Source organism: Sinohyriopsis cumingii, chromosome 2 (genome assembly GCF_028554795.1).
Source record: "Sinohyriopsis cumingii isolate HCF-2022 chromosome 2, ASM2855479v2, whole genome shotgun sequence".
Taxonomy (NCBI): domain Eukaryota; kingdom Metazoa; phylum Mollusca; class Bivalvia; order Unionida; family Unionidae; genus Sinohyriopsis; species Sinohyriopsis cumingii.
Window position 1 is genome coordinate 74,585,131 of NC_142962.1, and position 26,922 is coordinate 74,612,052.

Genomic DNA, 26,922 nt, shown 5'->3' on the forward strand with positions numbered 1-26,922 from the left:
TATCTCTACAATGCCTGCAGTGTGGCAGCTTAAAGTGTTGTCTAGCAATTGGGCCTAATGCCGCAGACATGAAGCATGATGTCCCACCAAGTCACATTATCCTGACACTAGGTTGATCAGTCCTAACACTAACTTCTTAATGCTTAGCACCAAGTGAGGCAGTTGCTTGTAACATTCTTATAAGTCTTTCATACAACTTGGCTGGAGTTCGAACCCATGACCTCTTGCATCTGAGGCAGACGCTCTAACCACTAGACAACCAGAGTGTGTGATAACATTCTGACTAATGGAAACTAAGTTATCTTTACCAACTAATGCCATTCCAAATATTTATGGATATCAATATGCACCGTTGGCGCAATGGATTATTATACTTTAATAAACAACCTCTACTCTCTTTGAAAAATTTTCTACTTGATGGACAAAAGCTCAAATTAATTCAGCACAGCATTATATTCTTCATATTTTTTAAATCATGCTCTTCACAGATAAACAAATAAACACAAGTTTCCATTAGAAAATGTACAATGGATCAATATTAAGTTTATAATAAACTGCTCAATATAAACAAGGAGAACTACATTCAAGTCTTTAAAAGGTTCTCCCAGTCTCTGCTTGTATGTCTCAGTTGGCAAGCTCTTCCGTTCTTGAAACCAAATATGCATGCACTGTTTATGGCTAGCCAACTATCTCATTTGTTACCGTTTGCAACCTAGCGCCATTTTGATAGTCTGTACTGTAAGACTGTTGATTTAGTCTAAGCCTAATGTCACCTTATACAAGCCTTTATGAATGCAGATTTTTTTGGTGATGTGTACTACATACCTCTATATCATCATCATGACCTCGCATTATGTGTAGCAGTTTCCTGTCTGTCAAAGACCACACTCTCAATGTTCTGAAAAAGTAGGAAAACAAATAACAATTTCTGTAATCTGGGTCAAAAGTCAAAATGTTGTGAACAATAAATGTCTCACATAATATCAAAGTGCAAGCAAGCAATTGATATCCATCCATCTGGTGTTCCAAATCTATGGTGCGTACATCGTACAGATCCAGCAGTGTGCAAACACCTGTCAAGCATGCACTTTAACATTGTTCTGCATTAGACACTGATTGTCGGCGCCATTTTGATGTAGACTTTATAACTATAGTTTCCTTTTGCATTTTTACTTCTTTTTCAAGCAGAATGAAAAGTCATACAATCTTATCAAAACTTAACAAATATTCTGTTCATGGATGTAAAGTTATTTGTGAACAATTTCTTTTGAATCTGAACCTATTTTGATTCCGACTTATTTGGGTTAAACAAAACTTTCTACATGTGCGCTTAAAGCTTAACATTTAATATATCTCTCAAGTATTAAAAGTGGTACCAGAATAACTTTTCCAGTGGAAATCTTTTTCAGGAGTAAGTTGTATAGAAAAAAACCCCAAAACAGGTCAGCCATGATTTAATACAGTTATAGCTTTAATATACAGCATTCTCTCTCTTTTTAAAGCCATTCATTATAACACATTTCTTGTTATCAGATAGTTATGGTCCAGGATCCCATTTTGAGAAGTATAATCTACTACATTATAAGGTGGTCTCATTATAGGGTGGTCTCATTATAAGGTGGTCTCATTATAAGGTGGTATACTATGTGACTTGCATCGACAGCATAATAATGAGGAAATAATGTACATTTTTATTCTTGGTTTTGAGCCATTGATTAAAATATAACATTTGTGAAGTTCCATTAATACATTTTATGAGCTATTATCGTGCATTTCTGGTAAATGAATCAATAGGTACAGTCTCCCAAATTACTGTGAAATAATGTTTTTATGTTAGGTTTTAATATTTATGGATTTTGTGGCTGGGTTTAAAGTTTCAATGAACAACTATATTCTCAATCTAGGAATAGCAGTACCATGGAAAATCTGAAAAACCACAAAAATTGACATGCATAAAAATAAATAATCTGAAGTGGCTCCATTACTACATTATATACATTAGTGGGGCCCTGAGTGGCTGAGTGGTCTAAAGTGATCACCATTACGGATCACTGCCATCTCACCTCTGTCTGCAGGGGTTTGTTTGAGTCTCGGATTTGGCTAACATGGTTATGTGAGAAAGCTTGCCAGTAGCTTCTCATGGGTCGGTGATTCTTTCCGGGATTTTCCAAAGTTCTTCCTCCACCATTTATACTGGCCGACATGTATAGCCTATCTTGTCCTGAAAAATGGCATTAAACCCCACAACAACAACAACAACAACAACAAGTACATACATTAGTAGTTGAGATGAGCAGTTCCAGAGGTGTCAGTCTTCAACATGGCATTTGATTGCAAATTAGTTGATGGGCAGTTTCTTCATCCCTATTTCATGTCAAAGTCTAACTGAAAGCAAAGTCTATTCAGCAAATGAAAATATAGGAATTCTAGGGAAGAAGTAAAATCATTGATCATACTGACACTGACAAGCATCAAGTCCAATATGCCATTAAAAGTTGAATTGTCCTTTGGTACATAAATAAACTAGTACCGATGCAAACATTTACTACTGTATATACTCACTTATAAGTCAAGTCCAACTAGAATGCACTGGCAAATCTGGATCTGTGGAGTTTGTTAGGAGTAATCAGTAGAACAAATAGCATAGACACTGATCTGCAGGCATATAATGCTATGGCAGATCAGGATCTTTGTTCTTTGCAGTTTGACTCAACTTATATGTGAGTACATATGGCATTCTTGATGAATTAGTTGATGATATTTCATTTTTTTATACTTTAGAATCTGTAAAGTCTTAAAATTCAAGGAAATAAAATATTTTGATAACTGAGGATTTAATTTTAAAAAAGTTTAAAGAAAAAAATCCACCTACTTATCTGTAGCAGCACTGACAATTTTCTTTCCGATGACAACCAAATGATCAACACTGCCTCCATGACCTTGAAATGACATCAGCATCTGCTTGTTGGTTGAATCAATTACTCTAATGGAGCTGTCAGCGCAACCTGTGACAATGCAGTTACCCTGTACAATATAATAGGGTACAATACTGTCAGTGCAACTTGTGACAATGCGGTTACCCTGTACAATATAATAGGGTACATACTGTCACTGCAACCTTTCATGATGGAGTTACCCTGTACAATGCAATAGGATACATACTGTCAGTGCAACCGTGATGATACAGTTATCCTGTACAATAGGATACATACTGTCAGTGCAACCTGTGATGATGTAGTTACCCTGTACAATAGGATACATACTGTCAGTGCAACCTGTGATGATGTAGTTACCCTGTACAATAGGATACATACCATACTGTCAGTGCAACCTGTGATGATGCAGGGTATATACTGTAAGAGACAAGCAAGTAAAACCTTTCTACAAATGGGACAGGACTTTGCCTTTCATGGACAAGTGTCCCTAATATGGAGTGGTTTTCTTAAAGTTCAACTCTTCTTTGTACTTGTATTATGTAAAAAACTCATGATAAATGGATCATACATACATGAGAGTAAGTACATACTGAACATAAAAAATAAGGGCCTTCCAGTATTTCTGTAGCAAAAGCATGTACTTACATATGTAAAATAAAAGCAAAAACTGACATGTTCCAGCTACTTATTTGATGACTGTTTTAACATATAAGTCAAGTCGAACTGCAAACGACATAGACATTATCTCATAATGTGCAGGCAGATCAGGGTCTGTGATGTTTGTTCTACTGATTATTCCTAACAAACTGAATAGGTCTAAATCTGCTTGTATATAATCAAATGACAGATCAGGATCCAATGGATATGCAAGTATATATGGTTATTACATTGTTTTGATTCTAAATGTTAAATCCTTTTTTGTTAGTTTAGTTAACTAAAGGAATGGAGTGCATTTACTCATGTACACATCCTCCACTTCTCCAACATCAACCACTACCATAAATTTAAAAAAAACAACTGTGTATAACTGTTCTGAAATAGTGTGAGTACAAGGACTGGTCAATATCTTCTAATGATGCCCATAATATGCACCAAGTTTCACAGTAATTCACTGAGAACTGTGAAAGTAGTTGCATTCACAAATATCTGTTATATACTGTATCCGGCTTTAGGTAATAAAGGGTAATATCTCTTAAAAAGTCATGGGTGCACTAAAAATATCACACCATATGAATGTTTAGATTTATTGACCAAAGTTTGTAGCGATGTCTAGCACTTGGGGCATTGTGCTGCAGGCATGTAGCACCACATCCCATCCAGTTACATTATCCTGACACTAAGGTGACCAATCCAAACACTAACCTCTCAACACTGAGGGCTAAGCATGGCAGCTGCAAGTACCAATTTCTATAAGTCTTTGGTATGACTCGACCAGGGTTCAAATCCACAACATCCTGCATCCGAGACAGATTCTCAAATCACTTAGGCCACCAGAGCAGTCCAGAGAATGACCACAATACTTACCAGTTTAATGATGAACCATCAAGAAATGGGGATTATTTGTGTCCCAAAGTATGTGTGATGGACAGATGGATGGGCAGACAGAAGGAAGGGAGAATGGGCATGAGGATTCCTATATACCTACTTATCTATAATAAATAATATGTAATATACTGATCATAGTGATTGATAAAGGTAAATATCAAAACTTTACAAATAGTTGCCTTGTGAATAAGTGCATATTAAATATAAGTGCATACAACTGCTAAATTAAAAATTAGATAGTTATTTTTAAATTTTACAGTAGGTATGTATACAAAGTATTTGATTTATTGAAAGACAATGAAATTAAAATCTAATGGTATGAAGGAGTATTTCCTAAATTCAATCAAATTAAGTCCTTACTTTTGGTACACAGCGAATTGTCCATTTGTGACATAATATATATACTATGTACATGTTATCTATAAAGGATAATTACCATGTATACATGCTTAAAAGTCATGCCCAACTGCAAAACAACATAGATCCTGATCTTCTGTGACATAATGCACCCACATAATTCACCAGCATATCAGGGTCTACGTTGTTCTTACACTGATTACTCCTAAAAAAGCTCCATAGGCCCAGATCTGCTGGTGCATTATACAGTGACAGTTCTGGGTCTGTGCAGTTTGCAATTGTACTTGACTTATGAGTACATATGGTATATAAGAGATTTTTTTCATCTTTTGATATCTAATAAAATTCTAAAGCTTACAATTGAAATATGTCTTGAATTACTGACGATATTATGTCTAGATAAATTATGATATAACAAGAAATGTCAGTTTCACTTCTTCCAAGTTTGAAGTACCTTGCATACATTAATGAGATCAATGATGCATTTCACCAGATATGCATCCGACTGAACGAGAGTAAAGTGGCTATGCTGTGGAAATGATAATTTTGAGCCATCTCTCCATGGGACATAACTCTTTCTATCAAACAAATTCACTCTAAATGGAAGGTTTTAAGAACTAATTAAAACGAGATGTACATCTAGTGGCAAAGCAATTTTTTGGTTGATTCCTTTTCTAGATAAATGTTATAACTATTGGATTATATCCATATTTTTTTCACTAATTGCTGAATCATAGCTTATTTATATTTTAACTGCAGTAAGAATTATACACACTAAAGAAAAGAAAATGAAATAGGATAGAATATGACAGTGTTCAATGATATATCAAACTTTGGTACCTTCCAAATAATTTTTGTTATGGTGTCAGAGTGGACATCTAACTTATGTAGGCAGCTGCCATTCCTGCTGTCCCAAAATCGCAGAGATTTGTCCTCGCTGCCACTCACAATACACTCACCTACAACCAATGAGAGTTGATTTCAACATTACTGAGAACGAAAACTTATTTCAGTCACTAAAGTAGACAATAATGAACATCAGGTCTCAGTTTAACTAACTTTAAGTTTATCCCCAAATTCTGATTTTACATTATCATGCTTGTGAAAGTTTTGACAATGTTTGAATTTGTATCAGAAGGAGAGACAGCAGACAAGATGAAATATAATTCTCAAGTTTTTACAATTGCACCCTGAAATCTGCAAACTCTAGAAAAAAGAGTTACGGAATTTCTTGAAGTGTTTTCCAAATAAAATAAGGTTGTTTTTTTTGTGTAATTATTCAATATATTATGACTATGATTCAAATTTTTATCATTTAATTTTCAATCAAAAGTTTATTGTTACCAGTTAAACAAAAAGAAAGTATTCAAAAACTTTAATCTGAAGAAGAAACTAGAGTCACATATCTTACAATTATTATTGTTATTTTTGTACCATATATATATATATATATATATATATATATATATATATATATATATATATATATATATATATATATATATATAATTTACTAGTATTTTAAAGTTCTTTAAATAATAAACTGGAAGAGCATTTTTTTTATTCAGTGTTTAATTTCTTCATACAAACAGACAGCATCCATCTTTGATCAATCCTTAACTTTAAAAACCTTGTTGCTCAAGAAATACATATATGAGATCAAAAATGTAAAAATGGATAATTTGGAATTAAAAGCACAAAAGCAACAATGCATTTAAATAACATCAAAAGTTTGATTTTATGATGGAAACTCTGGCATCATTCTGGACATGGTCAACTTATTCTCAAAGGTTACCCACACATTTAATAACTTTTTAATTTCATCATCATGCATCATTGCTTTAGAGGTATAAAAACTGACAAAAGTCAAAACAGGGCAATGAATTGTCAGAAATATATTGTCTAAGGAAGAATTCATGAATGTTTCAAACCACAACAATTTTTTTTAATCAACAACTTTCTTTGCAGTGAAAAACAAACTGTAAATTCAGAGCTGCAACCAACCATTACAGTCAAGGGCTGTAACTTTCTCTCTGTGACCCCTCAGAATCAGATTGGAAGAGTAGCGACCTTTCTCCCAGTTCTTCATCAGATGATTAACCCGGATGAAAACATTCTTCCACTTGCATATTGGTGACAATCTTGTTTCCTCGGGAACTATTGGAGAAAGAATTAAACAGAAAATATTTAGTCATAGGTATTTGTTATTCCTGAACATGGAAAAATGACTTCATTTGTGTATGATTCACCAAGTTTGTGGACCTGTAATGTAAAAGGCAGTTTGGCACAGGTGTCATAGCAAGTCACTGAATATTAAACAAATAATAAAGCCAAGAATTAAAATGTCATTTTTATGTACCACAAAATTGAAATACAACTGGTATTTACACAGGAAAAGACACATTTCTTTTTATGATATACTAAACTTGCTTTTGAATGGAAGCTTTCAAAATTAAATTCACTCTTCACAACCCTCACCCCTTTTTTTTTATAACTTTACCTCAATTCAAAAATGTATTACTTGGTTAGTCATAAATAAATATCAGTGAGAATGGAAAGTTTGGAACCTAATCCAATGCAGTAATTTTTTTGTTTTGTAAACTATCTGATTGCAAAAGCAAGTCCACTTGAGTGTTGCAACACTCCAGATATTTTATATTGTTGTCAAGGTTGTTAAAGCGACATAATTTGTATTAAAAAAAAGGTAAATAGTGGAGGTCAAATATCTTAGCAAAGAATAATTCCATACCTTCAAGGTAATGCGGTTTCTATCTATTGCCCAAGCTTGCAAAATACTTGTTTTTCAGGCTGCAAGTAAACTTCTGTTGGCATACAAAATCTAGTGCTGCACTGCCTCATGGGAAATCTTGTATTTTCACATGTGAAAATATATGGATATATTTTTCACATGTGAAAATATATGAATTAAAAAAATATGAAAACTGTTTCACTATTAATTTTCAATATTTCACACTTAAATATATGATATAAATATATAAAAAAATGTATTTAATTTATATCTTTATTCAACATGGATGAAACTAACTGTAATGGAGGGAGCTATATAAATTCCCACTTCTCTTTTTGTCCATTTCGACAAATTTTATAACATACATAATCTGCTTTCCAACGTTGTGAAGAGGGGCCCCAGATGTCCAAGCAGTCTAAAGTGGTCTAAAGTACTCACCTTTACTGACCACTGCCATATCACCTCTGCATGAGTTTGAGTCTTGGGCTCAGCCATTGTGGACATGTGAGAAAGTTTCCTGTAGCTTCCCATGGGTTGGTGGTTCTTACTGGGGCTCTCCTGGGGTTCTCCTGCCACAAAATATACTGGCTGCCAAGTATAGCTTATCATGTGCTGAAAAATGGCATTAAACCCAAAACAATTACAATTATATTATGAAGACATTTATTTCTCACACATCATCCCCCTCTGCCATGTTGAATCCTTAGTGACTTTGGCTGATATGACATGCACCCACTTTTCTAATCAATGAAATACAGAGAAAACCTGAATGAACCATAAATTCTCACAACTGAATGATCATCTTCTTGAAAAAAAGATTGGATCCCTCTGTCTCTCTTGTCATTCCCCTCCTCGTCAAGAATGGGCAGTTATTCAGCTAGTCATTGTTTTATGTTAGTTGCTCATGCATTGTTTTCAAATGCAATGTCACTTCTGATCTTATCATTGCTTTAAAGGATCAATGAACTCCAAAGTGACCAAGTTCCACTAAATGGTAAGCTGGTACTCTGCAAATCACTCTTGTATAATTGCTTACTGTTCTTCACTTTCAACACCCGCATATTTGGCTATTATTAGCCACATCTAGACGTTGCTGAGGACTTCAAACAAACCATAAGTTCAAATAAAAAGACATTATAAATATCCAAATTTGTAGAGTCAATCATAAGTCGTAGAGTGTCCAAGATTTAGCAATCTGAACTGTAATAAATATGGAATGGATCTGCTTTAAAATAGCAGGGGGTTTTGTCTGTGAAAATGAAATTACCCTGAACTTTCATGAATCTTTATTTGATGCTCGTGAAAATTGGAGCAATCTGAAGATATCCGACTGATTCATTCCGCGTGGAGTTAATATATCTGAAAACTTTTTCTAGTGGTGTCAGAGTGAAAGCAATAATAAATTATGAAACAAGATCAATTTGTGCCTAGCATTCAGGGTAAATTAGGTGACTTAATAAGTCAAGGGATGTAACAACCCTTATTGAACAGGCCTATAGACTGGCATGGACCTTCACTTAAATGTTAATCAAGTGACCTCCATCAAACACTGGAGTGGAAAAGCCAAAGTATGAATCATGGATCAAAAATGTAATAGTTATGTTGAACTGATTCCTTACTTTTGTGACATAATTCACAATGTTCTGATTTCTAAAGTTCCACAAAGACTGGTCACCTGGAAACAAACTATACCTCACTGGAAAGATGAGTCATTCTTTCCATAAAGTGGGCTTGTATATGTTGATCTTGTTGCAATTTCAACCAAGTAAGTGATCCCAAAACATTAATTCCTTATTTACCATTTCAAACTCTTGATGGATCCACTGTCATTTTTTATGTCTGTGTGTGTGTGTGTGTGTGTGTGTGTGTGTGTGTGTGTTATGCTAGGCCATGAAATATTGCATTTTCCAAGTTAATTTTTTTAAAATTCACTAGAGTGAATTATGATAAATAATTTCACTCCCACATTAATAACAAGATAACCGTGAAATCTTAAGTTATCCTTAGATGTTTACTTGGCCAAGTGATAAAGATGGCCACCTCCTAGTAAAGACAGACTGAGTTCAAATCCAACAAGGCATGACTATTTTGTTTAATGTGCTATTTTAATTTGAATTGGGAAGGAGAATTATGTCAATGTTTATATTTTCTGATTGAATAATCACAAAACACAGCACAACAGTAGATTGTGGATATCATGTGGGATCCAGTAAAAAATTTGCTACTTTAATCAGTTATACAGTACAACCTGCTTGTCAATATGTTTGAGCATAAAATAAAAAGACAATTTACTTCCTACAAGTAAATAATGGATACATTTCACCTCATGGGTGAAACAGGTATTTTCACCCACTCAATGAAATATATCCATTAATCACTTCTTAGAAGCAAATATCTTATATTTATTACATACTTAAGTGTGAAATATGGAAAAAATGTTTGTGAAATAATTTTCATATTTTTTATTTCTTTATTGTCACATGTGAAAAATATATCCTTCATTACAGCTAGCTGAATAAGGATACAAATTTAAACTTATGCATTTTGCTTTCTATTATATACCTAAGTGTGAAATGCTGAAAATTATTGATGAAATAGATTTCATATTTTTAATTCCTACAATATATCTCACATATTTTCACATGTGAAAATACAAGATTTCCCATCATTATATGCAATGCTTGATTGTATGTGCTAACAGAAGTTATACCTGCATCAACATAAACAAGCATCTTGTGTATCAGAAGAAATAAATGGAAATTTTCCATTGTATTACCTTTCAGACAAGGAAATTATTTATGTTTATGAAATCTGACTTGGTGCTGTTCAAATCTCTATGAATTTGCTTCCCTTTACTAATTTGACAATAGTAATAAACCAGCTGTAATGCATTTGCTCAACTGGACTGGCTGCCTGGTGAAATAGAGTAAAAGAAGGTACAAAATGACAAAGATTTAATTTATTGCAAGAGATTAGGTCATCCCAATTATACCACTCTCAGGTGGTCACAGATAATTATCTGATTAGCCAACAAAAGTGAGGCAAATTATGAAAAGGGGAGTGTGGTGTATGGTACTGAAGAGTGAGTTTAATTTCTTAGCTTTGATTTAGGAACAAGTTTGGTATACAATAAAAATTATTTTCCTGCATAAATACCAGATATCACCTTCTGGTACAAAAAAAAAAGATATATATGAACCTGTGGCTTTGTCACTCTGAAAATTACATGTATTATTTTGTACCACACAATGAAATATATTCCTGTATTTGTGCAGGAAAAGAAAATATCCTCTCTGTGTGTGTATGTGCATGCATGTGTGTGTGTGGTTTAACAGCACATCAGCACAATTATGGATTTATAGTGTCAATTAAAATTTAAGTTCCAGAAAAGCAATCAAACTGCCATGGTGTAAATTATTAACAAATCAAGACCAAAATATCTATTTATATTTAGTTAAATTCTGAATCTCTTGAGTTATCTGACAGACAGACAGCATCTATTCATAAATACATATATACATATATATATATCCACCCTTTTCATTCCACTGGCCAAAACAGGCCTATCCAGCTATCCTCAAGGGTCAGCTGTTGATAGAACCCCAGTCCCCTAATTAAAAAGTGTATTGCCAGATTAAACAAGACTCAGTACCTAAAAATTACAGGTTTAGGCTCCTGATACAGGTAGGCACTGATCTGTTTCAAATAATTATTTTCTATAATGCTTTATGCTTGGATTGGCATGATGTGCCACGTTTTACCATAAATTTAAGTTCACCAAGTCATTCAACTATTGAAACATTTTGTCATGCACAATATAAATATAATGTCCGATAAATGTAACTGTGTCCTTTCCAGCTTTTATTCACAAAACTCTGAATACTCCTTTTTATTTTTTTGTGTTGATTATTAACACATTTCTAGGATCTTAGTTTTGCTTTCGCCTTATAAATGCATTGCTTCTCATGAACAAATAGGCGCAGTTTAAAGCATCTGGGGTGTTGCTGTAAAGTTAGTCTGGTTCCCTGACTAATTTCACTAATTTTAAGATGAAGCCCAGATCCAAATAAAACACAGATGAACCAATACCTGGATTTTTTGGCAATGATCATTTTTCTGTAGTTTTTGCTTATATGCTGTAAATCTGTAACTTAAGGGTAATTTTTGTAAGAGTTACAGCAAAATTGTAAGACTTGGCAGGTCTGATGTTGAGCAAGCATGTTGCAAGATGACTATATTAGCTTCATACTGATTCATCCCAAGTATGAAAAAATCCACCAAGGGTTTAGGAACATATGAATAGGAAAAAACTTCAAGCAAAATCTTAATGTAAAATTAATGTTCTTTGACTTTGACCTTGAGCATAATGTCAAAGGGGCAAGTTTATCACAGAACTGTCTTGTTTCTTTCATAATGATTCATCAAAAGCATGAAGAAATCCCGTAAATAAATTGGCAATATTTTAAACGAAACCTTAATGCAAATTTTCTATGTGACCTTGACCAAAAGGTTAAGGGTAGAGTGAGCATTTTGTTGACTGAAGTGTTGTAGCTTTATAATGATTCATGTCAAGAATGATTAGAATCTATCAATGGATTTAGCAAAAATATGTTAAAAAAAGGAAGAAGAAAAAATTAAAAAATCTGAACCTAAACTTTAACAAAGTATTTATGACTGCTGGCTCACTTCCAAATATTGTAAATTGGACAATAAATCTATGATGGCGTGACATTTCAGTTCTTACTGTATGCATGTATGACTTAATCTGCAACATACCTAAAAATATGGTGAAAGTGAACAGTCTGCTTGTATTTGACGTCAATGTACTTAGATGACCTCAGAAAAAATCAGATTATCATAAAAATTTACTAAAATCCCACAAAATATTTTGTCAAATCTCACAGTCTGATATTCTGGAAGTATGACAGGTATATTTCAGGTATATATGTTGACGTCAAAAGGCCAATAAACATCTGAACTGATTACACTGGGATTTAAAAGGAAAACACCTTTTGAACTATGTGATGTGATGTGATATAATATAATATAATATAATATAATATAATATAATATAATATAATATAATATAATATAATATAATATAATAATATAACATAATAAAAGATAACACAACATAACATATAATATGATTCAATATATAATATAAAACAATTTAATATAATATAGTATAATATGATATAATATAATATAATATAATATAACATAACATAACATAACATAACATAACATAACATAACATAATATAATATAATATAATATAATATAATATAATATAATAATGTATTATAGATCAGGGGTCTCTAACACGTGGCCCACCAAGGCGTATCATGTGACCTGCAAAATGATTGGTCTCACAAGGTATCATGAGAGATAACAAAGGTGGTACAGCCCTTGGACCATCAAAACTGCCCTCATGCTTCCCTCAGGATGGTTCAAGTTTGAGACCCCTGATATAGATTCTAGTTCAATGACTTAAAATATAATGGAAGTCTGTAAGAACATCTGCACATCCAAATGCCCATATATGGGTATCATTTGGACAGTTAAAATAACCCTTTGCTATATCTCTTATCCATTCCACAGACACAGCCATTTATAGTCCTTACCATACATATGAAAAACAGGAGATGTCTTTGATATATTTGTTTTTGGTGAAGGTGTTGGGTCTGTCTGAAGAATATTCATGATAAGACCAAACCTCGTCCATCCTTGCTTCATACAATGGTGTAACCTGGAAGCAGAATTAGAAAATACCATATCTCCTTGTAAGACATACCCAACATCAATAGACCAATCTACATATTCTCTCAAGTTATAAACCTTTGCATTTGATCATAGGTTACAACAGAAAAAAATGATCAACATTTACAAGTGATTTCAGGAAATACCAATTAATTTAAGTTGAATTTAAATATTTTGTAAAAGTTCAAGTCTAGTGTAATAAGGAACAAAATTCTTGCCTATTTTAATTTGAATATGCATTTGAATGAATGCCCTAATGATATTAATGCATTATTTTCTCCAATGGTGTCTAACAAAATGAAATGGACATAACTCTAACACTGCCTTGGATAATTTGGTAATGAACCAGATCTGTTGTCACATTATATATATATATATATATATATATATATATATATATATATATATATATATATATATATATATATATATATATATATATATATATATATATATATAGTATAATTCATGACTGTAAAGTAATAAAATAAAAAAATGTGACTATAACTCTTGGTTTGTGTGTGTGTGTGTGTGTGTGATTTAGATTTTTAAAGTAGCTTTAACAATTTTCTAGTCATATCGCTATGATGTCTGCAGAGTGGCAGTTTATAGTGATGTCTAGCACCGGGGCATTATGACACAGACATGTAGCATGATGTTCCACCCAGTCACATTATCCTGACACCAGTCAAGTCAGTCCTAACACTAACCTCTTAATGCTGAGAGCCTAGCGAGGCAGCTGTTAGTACCATTTTTAGAAGTCTTTGGTATGACTCGTCTGGGGTTCAAACCCATAACCTCCCACATCCATGGTGGATGCTCTAACCACCAGGCCACCAGAGCAGTCAAACTTAGTTTGAAAAGCTTGAATGGTTACCCATTAAAGATAGATTAAAAGAATCAGTCCTCATGTACAAAACAATCTGGCACCAGATTATATGAATAATTTTACCCTATTCCCTTATAAGTTCCTAGTTGAATCATACACTTACCTTTTAAAAGATCAACTAACTATCTCAAAACACAAAACTGAAATGTTTAAAAGAAGTTTTACATATAACAGTGTTTTAACATGGAATATCTCATCTAATGATATGAAACCTCATGCAACCCTTGCTGCTTTTAAACATAAAATGTCAAGCAATATTTTTATTCCAAAATAGAATGTAATTTTTATTTTACATTAACATGCTGTATTTATTGCTTCATCTGTTATAATACTAATTTTGTGTGTTTCATATATTTTATTGTAAATTATGTGAGAATTGTATATTTTAATGCATCTATATCCTGTGTGAGAGGAACCTTTGACTTAATAGTCCAAGGAAAAAAAGTCTATTATTAATATTTTTCTTTTTCTTATTCTTCTACTTAATAATAATAATAATAATAATAATAATAATAATAATAATAATAATAATAATAATGATAAAAATAATAATTATTAATATTATTATTATTAAGTGGCAAAAATCAAGATGTATGGTAATGTTTGTAACATTACTGGTGTGCATAATATGGGCGTCATCATTAATTTTGATACAAGGAACCTCTGTTCCAGTGAAATATCAAACAGTTTTCTGAGATATTTATTCAATACAGTATTACCCAAACAGAGCCAACAAAAAATGTATGAAACTGACAAATATGGGATTTTTGTGATTATGACATGCCATAAATTGGCAGTGGAGGCTTTCTGTTGTGGAAAATCCATATAATCTCAATACTGATGTAAAATTGACAAGATTAAGTCACCAGCAAACACTTTTCTTTTTGTATTGGAAAAGACTATAATCTTCATAGCATCTTTGACTTGTGATATTGGAAAAGACTATAATCTTCATAGCATCTTTGACTTGTGATATTGGAAAAGACTATAATCTTCATAGCATCTTTGACTTGTGATATTGGAAAAGACTATAATCTTCATAGCATCGTTGACTTGTGATATTGAAAAAGACTATAATCTTCATAGCATCTTTGACTTGTGATATTGGAAAAGACTATAATCTTCATAGCATCTTTGACTTGTGATATTGGAAAAGACTATAATCTTCATAGCATCTTTGACTTGTGATATTGGAAAAGACTATAATCTTCATAGCATCGTTGACTTGTGATATTGAAAAAGACTATAATCTTCATATCATCTTTGACTTGTGATATTGGAAAAGACTATAATCTTCATAGCATCTTTGACTTCTGATATTGGAAAAGACTATAATCTTCATAGCATCTTTGACTTGTGATATTGGAAAAGACTATAATCTTCATAGCATCTTTGACTTGTGATATTGGAAAAGACTATAATCTTCATAGCATCTTTGACTTGTGATATTGGAAAAGACTATAATTTTCATAGCATCGTTGACTTGTGATATTGGAAAAGACTATAATCTTCATAGCATCGTTGACTTGTGATATTGGAAAAGACTATAATCTTCATAGCATCTTTGACTTGTGATATTGGAAAAGACTATAATCTTCATAGCATCTTTGACTTGTGTTATTGGAAAAGACTATTCTTTTTTTTAAGTCTAGAAGGATTAATAATGATTCTGATTACTTTGAATTTGCTTAGAAATTTAAAAAAGAATGAGTATTACTCACAGAGCTCCTGATGATACTATCGGATTGCAAATAGTGTCTAAATTGATTAATCAATATTTTCAGCAAATTGCTTCTCAAGAAATTTTCAAAGAAAAGAAACTGCCCCCTTGTGGGGTTTTTTATTGCAAGTTTTGACTACAAGAAACCTTTCTTTTCACCTGAAATGTCCTTCCCATCAGTACATTTTTACTGTAATGGATGTTTGCCTAGTTCTTGAATGACATCACCCATAATATCAAACCAAGAAGAACTCATGGGAGCTATAGCAGTTGGTAATTTTGGGTAATCTAACTGTTCCCCAACTTTAATGCTTAATTTCAGGATTGGTGAGACAGCACTGAGGCAATGGACTTTTAATTTGCAGACAAAAAGCAAATTTGCTACTTGAAGATATTCTCCACATTTGATCTTTAAGTGATTTTAAATTGTCTGGACCATTATCCATGTAAAAATATCCGTTTTTCTTCACTTGTTTGATACTCCAATGTTTCACAAGTAAGCATCCATAACACAGAACTTTTAACATTGATTAGTAATGTTGGTGACAACAGTGACATCACATTTTTAAAGTGACACCAACTGTACATTATGCAGTGCCAACATGTCACTTTTCTGATTGTATGCTACTTTCACAATGTGGCAATTTTGTGCTGTAGTCTGCATATACTTACAGAATCAAGACAAAAATCGTGGTCTTTAAAGACATGTGGTCTCCTATGAGATAACATCGTCACAATATTTCGATACCAGGGCATTTCAGTACCTATCAAAGACACTTCAAGATAAAGAAAAGCTAGAGTAAATGGAGCAGTGGTACAGTATATTCAGAAATTTAACAAATGATTCAAATTTATGCCATCACATCCTCATGTAAGAAGCTCTGCCGAGTATTCTCATCTGTTGAAATGTTTAAATATGTAGTTAAATCCTCATCTGTTGAAATGTTAAAATACTGTAGTTAAATCCTCATCTGTTGAAATGTTAAAATACTGTAGTTAAATCCTCATCTGTTGAAATGTTAAAATACAGTAGTTAAATCCTCATCTGTTGAAACATTAAAATACAGTAGTTAAATCCTCATCTGTTGAAATGTTAAAATACCGTAGTCAAATCCTCATCTGTTGAAATGTTAAAATACAGTAGTTAAATCCTCATCTGTTGAAATGTTAAAATACAGTAGTTAAATCCTCATTTGTTGAAATGTTAAAATACAATAGTTAAATCCTCATCTGTTGAAATATTAAAATACAGTAGTTAAATCCTCATCTTTTGAAATGTTAAAATACAGTAGTTAAATCCTCATCTGTTGAAATGTTAAAATACAATAGTTAAATCCTCATCTGTTGAAATATTAAAATACAGTAGTTAAATCCTCATCTGTTGAAATATTAAAATACAGTAGTTAATCTTTCATATAGGAATTATAGGCTACTGCATTTGTATGGGAAAATATGAATGAGTTTTTTGGATGGAAAAATACTGCTCATTTTCTTCTTCTACCTAAGGCTTAATTATGTAAACAAAAATACACTATACAAAACAAAATAACTGAATGCATTCTGTATTCTGAACTAAATATACAAGCGTAGATTCATCATTACACAACATTATTAATGCGCACATAACTCCGCCCAGATACAATTGAACTTAGTTGTGCACTAGACATAACGTTCAAAAGAAAATGGCATTTTAGTCTGCTTAAAATTCAAATTTGGAGTCATATTGTGAATGAATGCACATTGCAACAACTTTTCCATTTGATCTGGAATGAATAGATTTGGGTATTTTTTTTCTACAAAATTTTATGATTATGGACTGGATTTATGCTCCAATTCTGCATGAAGTACATCTAATTTCAGTGGTGATGGAACAGCATGTTGACATCTGCACGTGTTTTTTTGTTCTGCAAATGAATGTTTGAAATCATAATGTGGGAAAATAATGAAGTCTTTCAATTGCAATTACCAAAACGACGCTATGGAATATAATGTTTATTTCATTTTGAGTGCAGTAAGGAGATGTAATTGCACTTGTAATATAGTCAAAATTACAGTACAATTTTGAAATGTGTAATCAAGCTTGAGAACGCATGGCACGGCTCATGTAATTCGGATTTGCAGAACTAAGAAATTTTGAGGAAATTCAGGATGTAAAACTATAAGTATATTTTTGCCATTCTTATTACCAGCTAAAGAAGACAGTTTATGCCTTGTCACTGAAATGTTATTTGTAAGGACCCTGTCTGGCATCTATAACTAGCCTAAATCTGAAACTCTGTATAAAAAAAGTTAACGCGGAATGTGCCAAAGCAGGTGGTATGTGGCAGTCTACAAAACATCTGCTTTAAATTAGTTCATTCAGTTGGTTTACTTCATCCACAAACAAATAAAATAAATCAAAAGTGCTGGCATCTGCATCCATTGTTTGTTTACAATAGAAAGTAGTTCCTTTATTCACGTGAGTTCAATACGAATTGCATGTGAGTTCAATATCATAAAATACTGCATGGTTCTGACAATGTAAAGCAAACAGAATAAAAATGAGCATATAATAATAGTAATTTTTTATTTTAATACTTTTTTTCTGCCAGTCAAGACAGCTTCTGAATGACTGGCCATGTGGTACTAGATGCCATGATCAGTTAGCCCAAGTAGCAGATGATAACTGTATTTAAGTTTGCCTGCCTTTTCTAAACATGATTTTGTTACGTTTTGAAAAGTTTATTTCATCTTAAACTTAACAAGCTATGTATGTCATGAAAACTACAATTCCCCACCTCAAATCATAGATTATCTGGATGCCAGTTATCATCCTGACTTTTTACTCAGCCTGATTAAAAAGTTGTTCTTAACATTATCTGGATGCCAGTTATTATCTTGACTTTTTACTCAGCATGATTAAAGAGTTCTTCTTCACATTATCTGGATGCCAGTTATCATCCTGACTTTTTACTCAGCCTGATTAAAGAGTTGTTCTTAACATTATCTGGATGGCCAAATCATGGATAAATTCCTTCTTCATACATGATAAACACATTTTCAATATGTACGCTAAAACAATGAATATGTAAATCAACATTAAAGATGACTTTTTGTCAAATGCTGGAGTTCTATATAATTATTTTTTAAATACATAGGTAAAGGTCTAAATCTATAACCACCTCAAAATGTATGGGCTGGTGTGCATTTTCTCATACTGATCTTTGAAGAATATCTATCCCAATGTAAGGATTTTTACACAGAAATGTATGGGAAAATTACTGTCCATAACTGACCATTAAATAATACAGGAATGAGCCTTTACACATCCATAAAATTGGCACAGGTTGAAGATAACAAGCTCCTCTTATAAAATACATAAAGAATAGTGCATGTTGGATAGTAAATGTTTTCTTATTACAATTTTTCATATATTACTCATGTTCTGCTACAGAAAGGCATTGTGACCAAGTTTTGGCAGGTTGAAAATTGCTACAAATTTTCAAAGGTCTTGTATACATGTACTTCCTTTTGACTTTATCATGTTTCTGAATTTGTAAGGCCTGTTAATGCCATTATTTAAATGTTGTAACAGTTTTCTTTTTCATTTTTTAAAAAGGCATAGAATAACACCTACATCATTTTAGGTTCAATCTCTTGTAGATACAGCACTATGATACACATAAGTACAAAGTGACATCACATCAATGGTGCCATAATGGAATGATCATGTAATTTTGAGTTGTGCAGTAAACATTGATTTTACAAATGTGAACTACCTTAAACTAATTATTACACCAATTAAACAAAGCATAAAAAGAAATCAGAAAAAAAAATGAGATCCATGCAAATAGTGGATCTTACATTTGTGTTAATTATGTAAAAAATTTATGAGCTGAAGTAAATAATTTAGTTCTTGTGAGCCTTCCTAATCCAAGTGTTAAGAAACTGTTAAACAAGTTTCATAAATTTCACTAACACAAAAATCAAAATCAATAGCATGTCAAAATGTCAAAATTTACAAATTGAAACTGTGCAGCATTTTTGAAAGCCAGCTAGAAACGTCTACCTTTATAACATTACTTTGTTTGAAGATATCATAAAATAATATTTAACAAGGAAAATTAAACATTTTACAAAATGGAATTTTGATGACATCAGCTAATCATGTATGATTACAAAGTGTTTATTCAGTCAAAAATTATAATTGCTGTAAAAGTAGGACCTTACCAAAGGTTATCTTTGTTTGATATTTCCCTCCATGTCACACAGCAGCAGGAAAATGTGCTGAGCTCGGATGCCTTGAGGTAGCAGAGAATTCTGTCTGTAACTTCTCCTGGTAAATATTCAGTAAAATCCATTCTCATACATCTTCCTGTTAATCTTGTTGTTTGCTACATGTTGACCCTACACGACACCGGCATCACTAGAATTTAAAACAAAATCTGTTGATTGCAAATGCATGCATGAAAACAAAGAAAATATGTGCAATTATTCAATAGTTGCATGCACCTTGTATAATTTCATTACATGTTTCAAGTTATGTTTGTTTAATAAAAGAAATATGCGGGCATTAAAGTAGAAATCCACTGTATCCAAACTGCTTGGGAACATCTATCTAGTTCAGCTATATGGTCCTTGGGATATAATCTGATGTTATATTACCACATATACACACTTACAAATCAAGTCCAACTGCAAACAACATAGACCAAGATCTGCCATCACATAATGCACTGGCAGATCAAGGTCTATGCTGCTTTTTCTGCCAATTAATCCAAATAAACTGAACAGACCCAGATCTACTGGCACAATCTGTGATGGCAGATCTGGATCTGTGCAATTGCAATTGAACTTGACTTATGAATGAGCATATATTGTACCTCCATTTGAAAACATTATGAGGAAATGTATATGGGTTGGCTAAGAAGGGGTTTTTGATAATAATCTTTTACTTTGTTTTCAATTTCATGCAAAACTAAAGGTAATATATTTTAGAGTTTAACGTTGTTTTTTCTGAGTTTATCGTGGGAAAAACTGTCAGTTGCCAACTCACACAGCAAATAACGCTCGAAGGGCGTTATGTAAGCTGTGTGAGTCAGCAACTGACAGTTTATACCTTGATAAATTCAGAAAAAAACAATGTTAAGCTCATATAATTGAAATTTCAATTATTCGTTATGTTATTTTGTTTGCATCATTAAAAAACAGAAATCTTAATTGAGGTAGTAATACATGTTTGGGATTTTCTGTTATGTAGCTATTTATAGCACCTGGGATTGTCCTGCTTGATCGTAATAAGGTCATCATAATACCAGTCCTTCAATGGAAGCCAAATTTATTCAATTACATGTACTTTTTTTAAAAAATTGTTAGAATGTTCTTTTCCTTTAATGCTACCTTTGTGTCTGCTTTCACTGGCAGTGCTTATCTTATGCCGTACACATGACTCTATTTATAGAAGTGGGTATTCTTAGAAAAGTAGTTCTCCTTACAATTCATACAGAAATAAACACAATTCATTTTGATCACATGGTAACATTCTGACCTATGGAAATGTTACTTTCCTTTACCAGCTACAGGAATTGCAATTATATATATATATATATATATATATATATATATATATTGTTATGAGTCTATGCTCTTAAAATAAGTAACAGAAAAGAGTGAAGATCACAAGCTTTGTAAAAATTAACAAATAATTTATTTCCCTAGAATAAAAAGTGAAAAATGAGAATAAAGAACTTATGGTGTTGTGAATTAAATCCAAAAATAATCCAAGAATTAAAAAACACAAGTCCTATCAATGAAAAGTTCTAAGTGAATCACAGTTCAAATCCCAATGAAATCCTATATGGAAGGCAATTACATCTGTAATAGTCAGCATTGTACTGATGTGACAACAGTCTCTTGTTGAATCACAAAAAATATTATTCCGGTTTTTTTAATTCTGAATCATTTCCAGGGAATGTCTTTGTCCAAGAATTATCAGATTACTTGTGTATTTCTATAGAAAACAGTAAATTGAATTCAATAATTTGAAGAAAATAAAAACTAAGCCCAAACTAGACACAGCATAAAAGAACTTGACGTCTCAAGTCTTAAGGCACGACTGATAGAATTATCATAACATCATGTAGACCAGCTGTGACCTTGACTCAACTTAATGATTCTTATTCTGAGAAAATAAAAATGAAAATAAGTTGTTTACCAAAACTGTTACTGATTTTGGAACAAGGTCAACAACTAGTTATAATGTTTCAATTATTAGTTGTTTACAATGAATAAAGAAAATTTTAAAAAATCACTCAAGACAAACAGAACTGAACTCTATTCTGGACAATATCAAATCCAGTAAACAATATTACATTTTAATAGCATATAATGGAATAATTTTTTTTAAAACTAACAGAAAAATAATTAAATTATATATATATATATATATATATATATATATATATATATATATATATATATATATATATATATATATATATATATATATATATATATATATATAAATATAATCCTAAATTAAAACTAATTGTACATAATATTATGCAGTTGTTTTCTGATGACTTCCTACTGTTTTCATGTAAACTAAACAAAGTTTTCTTTTAATCAGTTTAGCTGTTGAACCATAAAAAATACATGCCCCTTTATGGCTTAACCTAAGATACAGTTTTACACTTTTTTTTAAAATAATTTTTTTTTCGAAGCTACATGCAGGTCAAATATAAAATGGGTTAAGCCTGTCTGCTCTCAAACCAAGTGGGACATTTTGAGGTGAAAAAAATTATAACAAAAGTTAACAAGATTCAAGCTAACCCACAAAAAAAAAGAAAATGTAAGTATTAATTCAAAATGTAAAAGTTAGTATTTAACTACCAACATTTTTGCATATGCATTAACAGTTTAAAATGAGTTGTTGTTGTTGTTGTACGGTTTAACGCCATTTTTCAGCACATGATAGGCTATATATGGCGGCCAGTATTAATGGTGGAGGAAGAACCCAGGAAAAACCCAGAAAGAACCACCGACCCATGAGAAGCTACTGGCAAGCTTTCTCACATACCCACATTTGCCGAATCCGAGACTCGAACCTATGCAGATAGAGGTGAGATGGCAGTGATCTGTACCTGAGAGCGCTTTAGACCACTCGGCCACTCGGGGTCCCGTTTGAAATGAGAGTGTGTATGTGTGTGATTTTGATTTTTAACATGGCTTTAAGGATTTTTCAGTCATATCACTAGGATGTCTGTAGTGTGGCAGTTCATAGTGATGTCTAGCACTGGGGCATCATGACGCAGACATGTAGCACCGTGGTGGACGCTCTAACCACTTGGCCACCAGAGTGGTTGTTTAAAATGAGAATGGCATCATTATCAGTCATGAATATGCAAAATGAGTTTTTCTTCTTCAGATCATGTCATATTAGATGATGAATTATGAATTTTACTGGGAAAACTATGTATTCTGAAAAATCTGTGAACTGTAGAAAGAAATTTATTAGATGTAATTTGGTTAATGTCAAATACTCTCAGTCATCTTCCCTTATCTCACCTCTGATTGTTAATTAAAATATATTTTTACACTCATTTGTCATGCTAGTTCTTAGGTATTTATAGATGTATATCTTTCAATTCAACAACATGCTTAAAATTTGACACAATCCAATTTAATTATCTGAAAATGTCAGAAAATGCATAAATCCCATTTATATGTGGCTGGTAGTCATTGTTCTGCTAAGCACTATACTTATATGCAATTGTTGGACACTGAAAATGATTCTTTTAAGTTAAAGGGTTGGAAGGGCTTGCTGGTATAATTGAATTACTCTCTGTCTTTGTTGCACATTAATACCAAGATAGAGGTATCAATAAAACTGTAATCTGTTTCAGTTTTTTCTCATTTATTCTTTCCTCTGTTGATCAGAAAACGATCCCATTATTTGTTGGAGAGACTCTTTAGTCAATAAATCAAATGGTCAACTCAAGCTGGAAACTAGTTTGATTATCGAGGTCCCGTTGTTTCATTTATAGAAGTCCTGAGTCAGTTTAACACTTGTTGCAATGTAAATCTTCAGTATAAAATGAAGTGAATAATCACACACAAGTTTATCAATATTTTTCAGGTCTTATCCAAAACTCACAATATCTAATTTGGGCATTTCAAAGTCACTAAAAAATCATTCTTATTAGGCATGTCCAGCTCTAACCTAAAGTTTGGGTCATCCTACCATGATTTAGCCCTTCTATCTGCGTCATTATTTAGCACATACAAATCCAAAAAATACTAGTTGTCACCACTGCTACAAATTGAAATATCTGTGGCCTTTCAATAGAGTACCATTTATTTAATTTGAATTGGAAAGAGGCAATGATATTATGATTGTATTATGTCAGTAAGCTGACTGGTTATGAACTACAATATGTAATTCTGGGTCTTTTTGGAGAGACAAATCTGAAGAGAAAAGAACCTGGCAGCATAATTAATATAACAAATGGTGACATCTAGTATATTGACTTTTTATCAGTTCAACAGTCAAAGTGATAATAAAGCTGAAATTTTCATCTCAAAATATGTTCAGAAAGTCATTTGTTTGGGGTGTATTTATTATTGTTTCGATCTAATGTTAAAATTCTTTAAACTACAAGATGGCTGAATATTGAATAGATGACCAAAGGTTCTTGTTATAGCTGCAAAAGAAGTTCAGTTTTTATACCAATATCTAAGTTTGTTCGAATAAGTAAATAGGCCTTCAATAGTGGCTTTTATACATGATTGGAAATCACACTGAAATAAACATTCTCTGATGCACTTTGAATGCTTTATATAATACCCCGAAATCTGACGCAAACCCCCCACCTCCACCCCAAACAGGTGTTTTCTCTACATAAATGATTGAACTCTGCAGGTCAGATTACTTATCAACAAGAAATTTCACAAGACATTTCTGCACCAAAAATGTTTATATAATCAATGAAATACTTGATCGTAAAATTGACTGTCTTTTGCAATTTCAAAATATAAATGAAAGAAGTTACCAAGTCCGCTGTCAATGACGCTCATTCGCGCTCCATGAACGATTTATACCTTGAAGTACACAAGAGTAGCTTCTAGAGGAGGTAATGAAGAAAGAGTTGTGTCCACTTTGCATATCACATGATCAGTAGCTGTCAGGATGTCTTCCGAAAAATTCGAGTCGATGGAAGATGAATTAGCTTCTCTTATAGATGATCTCAAATCGAATATTTCACAGTTATCTAGCTTAACTGGAGGTATCTCTCTTGCTCTCTCTCTCTTTCTCTTTCATGGCCAGTTCATTTTCATCATATCTAAAATATACGAGCAGATACAGAAGTTATCACGCTATTGTTTTCATCCATTCCAATAGTCTCTTTTTTGGATATTTATTTCTTCTTGGCGATTTGCATGATATAAAGAATGTCTGTTCATTCCATAGACATCAGTAATAACTTTTAGTAAAGTAAATATACCTTCTGCATTAGTTCAGCGTGCGTATCACACTGTTATACAATTTTAATCTAACACTCGTGTTGATGAGGACATACAATACTCCTAAGCAGAGAGGTAACAGAACGGGAACTATAATATTCTCATACCATCCCGTTTGTTTGTAACCCCATACCATCTTAAAAACAGAATGCGTCAAGGATATAAAAAAATGCACAGAACTTAGTCATTTAATTCATTGATTTATAAATTCTAACCTGATTGTCGCCAGAGGGGTCACCGTCAACTTATTGGCGTTTCGAATCAAAAGGAAGTTTCTTAAGAAACATTGTCGCCATATTTGCTTGGACCAGTCAATGTTTTCAAGCAACAGATGTGATGTAGTTCACCATTTTTTGAAAACCAAAATTATTCCTTAAAGTTTGGATTTACATCTCATTCAACAAATGTAATCACGATTTCCCCCTATTTATTTTTTTCAATTTGTTTTAGAAATGTTCAAACTAGACATTGAAAATATATAGGATGCAGACAAGACAGTTTTTACCAAAATAGACTCTTCTAGTTATAAGAAATGGTATAGTGAGTAAATCAGTTTGCTTGTTTACATTTGGAGCTTCCATTGACATTGTATTGTCAATAATTTGACAGTGTTAGGGGCCCATAGGAGATAATCAGGTTAAAAGTATAAACCAGTGAATGAAATGATTAAGTTTGTACATTTTTTATATCCTTGCTGCATTTCGTTTCTAAAATTGACAGGAGGGGTTTACAAACAAATGGGAGGGTATCAAGTTACTGTAGACACACATCATCCTTCAAAGTTTTGGTATGCAGTTACTAAATTAACCATCATGTATACCTGGAGGGCAGTTAGTAAGAGTGATTCTTAACACAAACTATACAGTACATTTAAAACTATATACAATAATAGTATTATTATTATTGTGGCTTTTGGATTTCAGAATTCTTCAGTTTCCAAATAAAAGTGATGGTAAGCTGTATGTAGCAAAAACAAAAGTGTCAGCAGAGTCTGCAGGAACTACATTTGCTGGCAGACTGTTCCGTTGGGGTATTGTTTTAAGAAAGAGGAGTATTATGTGACTTTTTTGTTTGTTTGAATGGTCTAAAAGCTTGGCTAGAGGTTATATCTAGTTCTGCAGTACCTATGTATACAAATTTCAGTGGGATAGATGTCGATCTGTTGGTAATAAAATTTTATATTAGGACGAGCCTTATACACAATGACCATTCTTCAAAAGGTGGCTAATTTTAAGCATATTTATCAAGTATATTACAGAGCTTGTGTTGTGTTTGTTTTTATTTTTTTGTTTTAAAATTTTTCAGTTTGATTTATTTGGCTATATTGATGTAGATTCAATATTCTACTGCTTAATCAACTCACAAGTACTCACAAATCCTTGTCAAGCAAAAGGCTATTGGTAGCCTCATGTACTAGCTCTGTTGTATCTTCTAAATTTAACTCATCAAGTCCAGTTGTAGT

General features: G+C 32.3%; 2 protein-coding genes across 3 annotated transcripts in view; one reads left to right on the plus strand and one right to left on the minus strand.

The window, feature by feature from the left end:
• Nucleotides 1-25,096, minus strand: part of LOC149805191 (uncharacterized) — a 97,523-nt gene extending 72,427 nt beyond the window's left edge. For both annotated transcript variants that reach the window (XM_089948315.1, XM_089948306.1), the window contains exons 1-7: nucleotides 24,989-25,096; nucleotides 20,169-20,364; nucleotides 13,215-13,339; nucleotides 6,843-6,995; nucleotides 5,679-5,797; nucleotides 2,873-3,024; nucleotides 826-898 (exon numbers count right to left, since the gene is read on the minus strand). In XM_089948315.1, the coding sequence (XP_089804441.1) occupies nucleotides 826-898; nucleotides 2,873-3,024; nucleotides 5,679-5,797; nucleotides 6,843-6,995; nucleotides 13,215-13,339; nucleotides 20,169-20,305 (759 nt within the window). In that variant the 5' untranslated portion in view covers nucleotides 20,306-20,364; nucleotides 24,989-25,096. The remainder of the gene's footprint in view (nucleotides 1-825; nucleotides 899-2,872; nucleotides 3,025-5,678; nucleotides 5,798-6,842; nucleotides 6,996-13,214; nucleotides 13,340-20,168; nucleotides 20,365-24,988) is intronic.
• The window catches only part of LOC149805192 (vesicle transport through interaction with t-SNAREs homolog 1B-like), a 30,242-nt gene continuing 28,401 nt past the window's right edge, over nucleotides 25,082-26,922 (plus strand). The window contains exon 1 of the mRNA XM_089948322.1: nucleotides 25,082-25,222. Within this exon, the coding sequence (XP_089804448.1) occupies nucleotides 25,126-25,222 (97 nt within the window). The 5' untranslated portion in view covers nucleotides 25,082-25,125. The remainder of the gene's footprint in view (nucleotides 25,223-26,922) is intronic.